Genomic DNA, 6,228 nt, shown 5'->3' with positions numbered 1-6,228 from the left:
GGCATATATTATATATAATAATATTAATATTATACATTTGAATCAACTACTTATATATTGGCAATTATACCTTTAACAGAGAAGCATATGCAAAGAATTTTTACTCCAGTTAAGTATTTCTCTGAGCTACTATTACTGTATAGCTAGCTTTCTAGATCTAGCAAATTCTTTGAAAAAAGAGAAACATTTCAATCTTATGTTGAAGTCATTGCAGGTAGGAAGGTCAGTATATTTTATACATTGTCACTTTTCCTTTGCTTTAAGTCTCTACCTAAACCTAGAATATTCATCCTCCTGAATAGTCCCAGATTTTCCCCATTTCTAAAATTTCTAAAAGTCACAAGATGTCAAGAAAGGGGGAAAAAAGAGGGGGATAGGAAATTTTAATTAATATATAGACTAGACTAATATATTAATGGCAGCTTACTATTTTCCCTCAAAGGACATTAAGTTTAGCTAGCATTTTTAAAGGAAATTCTGTCTATTTTTTTGTTATAGTGTCCTCTCTTCCAAAGCATTTCTCTTCATAGGAGTCTAGTCTAGAGCCCCCTTAGGTCTTCTACTCATTTCCCTTGTCTGGAAGCTGTTCCTGTGTAGTCTAGAACTCTGCCTTCTGCTAGTGGAATTAAATGTTCCCTGCTCCAAACTCTTCAGAGATCCATATTTTTTCTGTATATTGTAGGTATTAATAATAGGAGGGAGACTGGAAAGAACTCATTTGATCTAGCCAGGTAAAAATGTTGATATAACGAGCTTCAAAAATATTTTGGACCTGGTTTTGGTTCCATTATTTCGTGTTCTGGCTACCCAGGGTTTAGACAATCCATAAATAGGTTCTTTGTCCCTTAAAGCATAGAATTTTAGAGTTAGAGGGTACTTTAGGAATCTGGCCAAAATTTCCTCCATTTTGCAGATGAGGAAACCAAGGTTCAGAGAAAATAAGTGACTTGTCCAAGGTCACATAGGTAATTAGTGTCAGGTATGGAATTAGATCTCAGGACTTCAGACTCCCAGTCTTAGGATCTGCCTTATTCCATGCTACCTCCCTTCACCAAAAGAGATGTATGCATTTTCTTTGTTGCTCTATCTAGTATTTGGAATGGCTGGGAAGTTTAACTATCAGTGATTCTTTTTCCAGGTCCTAGGAAATGTTCAAGTTCTGACTAATGATTCTGCCCATATTACAGTTATTTGATATTTTTGAATTAACAAAAAAATATATTATTTTTCTTTCCACTCCCTCCCACCCCTGCCTTGACTTGCTTAGTCAGGTGAAACAAACTCCTGAATTGGTTTCCAATTTGGTGTCCAAAAATATATCTCATGCTGCATTTTGAGTCTATCACCCCTCTGTCAGGAGGTAGGTAGTATGGTCATTTCAGTTTTTGATGCCATATGAACTTTTAAGAAGAGTTAGCCCTTCCCAAGAACCTATATCCTAATCAATTCAGAACTTGCAATTGTTGCCAAGTTCTCTCCTATAAGGCACTCAAATGACAAGTAAGCATACAAAGTAGCACAACTATGATAATAGTAACAACTATTAACAATAATACAAAAAAATACATCCAAAGGCTTTGGATGAATGTAGTCCTTCCTTCTTAAAATCTGTTTTTTCTTCCTTCCTTCCTTCCTTCTTTCCTTTCTTTAAGCCCTTATCTTTTGTCTTAGAATTAATATTATGTGTTGGTTCCAAGACAGAAGAGCAGTAAGAGATTAAGTGATGTGCCCAGGGTCAGAGAGCTAGGAAGTGTTTGAGGTCATATTTGAACCCAGGACATCCTATGTCTGGGTCCGGTTCTCAATCCTCTGAGCCACCTAGCTGTCCCCTCAGAGTGCCTTCTAAGAACCACAGGAGTTTCTAAGAATTCCTCTTGTCGGGTCTCAAATAGGGAAGGTAATCACAGTTGAAAATATGTATTAATAAGGACTTGTGCTTCTGGGAGCTAAGATGGTGAAATGAAGAATGTTCCAAGCAATAGAGAGCTGAAAGCAACTCACCAAATTGGGCAACTCTATGATCTTTCTCAAGGATGCATTGACTAACCAACATGTTGAGTACAAAATCAAGAGATCCAAGAAAGTAGGCAGACAAAATTATTTCCTGGACAGAAACAATGGCCATGGAAACTGAAGTTAAAAGATTTTCCTTTGCAATGGCATCCATTTTAGTGGGATTTAATTTTTCCCCAAATATTCACCTATAGCTATCACACTGATAAGGAGATGTGGGGGAAATACGTGCAGGGAGGACCAAAGGAATGCCTCAGAGACACGGTAAAGCAATGTGAAATTGTGGTTGACACAAACTATTGGCAAAGAAAGCAGCATAGACCTAAGCATAGTGTGCAGTCTTGAGGAAAAAAGGTCATTATTTCCAGCATGAATAAATACTTAGTAAGTAGAATGGGCAAAACCAAACCCCACAAAACAGATTACTTAAATTGTGGCCAGTTAAAGTGACAAGCCAAAGGCACCTTTGCCTTATATGTGGTTGGAAAGAGGCTCTTTTTCAAACATTGGCCTTTATGTTTACATCATTATTTAAATCATTGTCAAATAGTTGCACTTTGCAGTGATTTTTTATTCACCCTGGGAGTTATGACCTTGTTCCTCATAGATGTACATCATGCTTACTCCTATGCTGCTCTTTTTAAAAAAGCCACTTTTATTATTTTTTTTACATCACTCTCATGTCTACCAAAATCAACAAACAGACCGAGTTTACAAGTATATGCTGTAGTTCAGTGGCTGTAGTCCCCCACCTCTCTACAGAGAGGGGTTAGTGTGTTTCTTTGTCCTTTGGGATGAGCATTGGTCCCTGGATTTAATATAAGTTCAGTTGTTCTTCCCAGTTGTTTTATTTTATATTTTTTGGTCATTGTATATGCTCCTAAGGAGTCAACAGGAATAATAATAAAATAAATAATATGCTCCTCTGACTGCTTTTGAGGCCGGCTCATTATTTACTTCTGATGATCTGCAACATTCTTCATCATTGCTTGGAATGCATCTTATTGGAACATATAGCTCCTTATAAAGGAATTGAGCTAACTGAGTTTCCCTAACTTTAGCAGCAATATCAAGATAACTTAACAATTTGAGGCTGCATAAAGAACTATAGTAAAGTGGGCATGTCCAATTAGGTAGACTTCTCTGAAATAATTTTTCACTTCAATTGGCAAAAAGGTGTATGCTCTTTCAATAGGACATTTTATTGAAGGAAGCAGACATTGGCCTTTTATCCTTTAAAGTCTGATATTTACAGCGGAAGCTGCCAGCTCTCTAATTGCAGTTTACAAAAAACAACACACAATCTCATTTAATCTCTATGAGTACTTGCCATATTTACTTTCCTAAGGGATATTGAACATTACCTGCACTGAATTCTAACTCAGGTTTGAAATAAAGAAGCTGGGATAAATGTGTTCTATAAACTAAAGTACTTAAAAGAGAGATAAACCTGAGGCTATTTGAATAAAGACCCTCCTGTGTCTTTCCAGAGGAACATGAAAAGATGTACTTGTGCAAAGGGCATGGTGGGGATCCTGAGGAAGAACAGAGAATCAAGTACAGGATAAGGATTTTGTCAGTGTACCTCTGATAAATAAACAACTACTTAGATAAATTCATAGTTTCAAACAGCTGTTGCCTGATACCACCATTTCAGTGCCTTAATGTGTAAATCTCCCAGGCAACATTCCTGATGTGTATTAGGTTCTTATCCTTCTATACCAATGATGGCTCTGATGATCAGTACCACAAAGAAAGAATATGCTTCCTGGGCATTAAAATAAAATTTGCTAATTGATATTCTCTAACTATTATTTTCTATTTATAATCTTATCAATGGAGACTTCCCCTCCACTGGTGCAGATCACAGTCAATCTTCCTAATCCACATAATTCTTGCCAATTTTTTCCATGTATCTTCCACAGAGGATTCACTTGATATGTTGAAGGCCTTCCTCTAGGTCTTTTTGCATTTCATTGGTATCAGTATAGTATTCAAGTGGTCCCTTTGCCATCTCTCACTCTTGCTATAACCAGTCTATTTGCTGTCCAATTAGACTTTGTGATAGTGATTCTCAAAGGAGTCTAGGAATCCCTGGGGGTCCTTAAGATGCTTTAAGGGGGTCCATGAGGTCAAAAGTATTTTCATAATAATACTAAGATATTTCAATTTCTAACACACTAACTATTGATAGCTGTAAAACAAATAAACAAAAGCTCTTTGAAGGAGGGTCTTCAATAATTTTTAAGAGTGTAACAAGGAGTTCTGAGACTAATAAATATTTCTTATGCCACTTGTCTGTACTTCATCTTTGAAAATAAGTTGCCACCTACTTGAATCTGTTATGTATTGGTCCATTACCCTTTGGAGTAAAATTATGGCTTTCAATAATCAGAGATCTTGATGTTTCAAAACTTGCAACCACATGGTTTTGCTGGAACAACATCTATATTGGATCTTTGTGTTGGAATTTTTGAAAGCCTTGCCTAATTTTCCAAGTGTAATCTACCCCACAGTCTTTTTATTTATTTTTTAATTATAATTTTCTTTTTAAAAACATTTTCCCATGGTTATATGATTCATGTTCTCTCCCTTCCCTCTCCTGGAGCTGACAAGCAATTCCACTAGGTTAAACGGTCTTTTTCTTATTCAGCAATTTCTGGGACAAGATCATTCATTGCTCATTTACCATGCACTTTATTTTAGGTTTGTTAGATATGGCCATTATGATGAATTCATAGAGAAGCAAAACAGATATGCAATATTATGCCATAATAAGATAAGAAATCAATGCTCTAAATTGGGTGGAATTTAGCAGGTAATAGTGAAACAATTATGTAAAGTATCAAGATTGATAGCAATAGATACAGGGAGTGCTGGAGCCAGTTAGAACTGGCCTGCGAGATCCTTTTGTTAAATTTTCAATGTGAAGATTTATTTACACCTCAGAAATCAGTGCATGATACAAATTAGGACTTGATTTATTGTTTTTTTTTTTAATTTTCTAGACTTAAGAAAGGGATGGGGAAAATGTTAAAAAGGCAGATCAAACTTAAAAGTATGTCATGTGTACATTTTTTCCTCTAATGAGTTGATTGTTAAACATTTTCCAGCATACTGCCGTGGATACATGCAGCTATGGAAGAATAAGAAGAAAAGATGAAGAAGGAGGAGGAATCAGTGAATAACCCTAGAGAAACAGATATTTTATTGAGATCATAAACAGAAGATGTTTAAGTAACTTTTTAATCATAAATAGGAGGATCTAGGAGTTTACCATCTATAAGGAATCTCTTACATTTGGAAGATATTCTCAAAAGTCACAAATATTTTTGACAAATTTCATCTTTTTTGTCTTGCTTGACACTGATGATCAGAATTTAATAATTATTTTCTTGTTGCATTAATTAAGGAATCTCATATGATTTTCACATACTTATGAGATATCTGCTGGAGCATTGATAAAACTGTTTTGCTGTATTGAATATTTCTCTCTATATATATGTGTGTGTGTGTGTGTGTGTATAATAAATAAAAGAGTAAATAATGAGTTTTTACAAACAATTTGTAAATAATGAACAAAAATGAATAAACAAATTAGTATTCTTTGCACATCTTGGTCAATTATGTGATTATAAAGATATAATTTGCAAAGAATTGTTTGTAATAGCCTGCCTGGTTATTTCTCATATTTTTGACATGGATACCCTGGATATATGAGCAGATTGTTTCTCGTAAGTTTTATATAACAGCAAAAAAGCAGGCATGTGGGTTGATAATTATTGATGTTCTCTTGCTTGTTCATTTTTTTGTTAATAAAATTGTCCATGATTTTTTCTATTCTCTTGGTTTCTTCTTGATATAGCTTGTCAAATCATGACCAGTGCTTTAGCTTCTATGGTGACAAAGTCTGAATATCCTTAGTCTTTATACTTCATCTGGTCCAGCTAGTCGTCATGACTTTATCTTCTTAAGTATTATTTCAACTTCATCTAGTATATAAGTGGCTGGGATGATAGCATCATGGCATCATAGACCTAAAGATTAAAGGGAACACAGAAGTCTTTTATTCCATCCCTTTAGTTTTATGGAGAAGGAAACTGGGAGGGAAAGTAAATGAATTGCCCAAGGTCAGAGAAGTGGTAACTGTCAGAGGCAGGATTTGAACATAGATTCTATTCCTCTCTAATCAGTGCTCTTTTTAGTTACCATGTT

General features: G+C 35.1%; 1 protein-coding gene across 1 annotated transcript in view; it reads left to right on the top strand.

Annotated features, from left to right (window-relative positions):
- LOC123241438 (gamma-aminobutyric acid receptor subunit rho-1-like) overlaps positions 1-3,604 on the top strand; it is a 29,392-nt gene extending 25,788 nt beyond the window's left edge. The window contains exon 6 of the mRNA XM_044669083.1: positions 3,504-3,604. Coding sequence (XP_044525018.1) covers positions 3,504-3,604 — 101 coding nt within the window. The remainder of the gene's footprint in view (positions 1-3,503) is intronic.
- The last annotated feature ends 2,624 nt before the right edge of the window (positions 3,605-6,228 follow it).

The sequence above is a fragment of the Gracilinanus agilis genome, chromosome 3 (assembly GCF_016433145.1).
Source record: "Gracilinanus agilis isolate LMUSP501 chromosome 3, AgileGrace, whole genome shotgun sequence".
In the NCBI taxonomy this organism is placed as follows: Eukaryota; Metazoa; Chordata; class Mammalia; order Didelphimorphia; family Didelphidae; genus Gracilinanus; species Gracilinanus agilis.
Note: the sequence above shows the minus strand (reverse complement) of the source record. Positions and strands in the feature narration are given on the sequence as shown.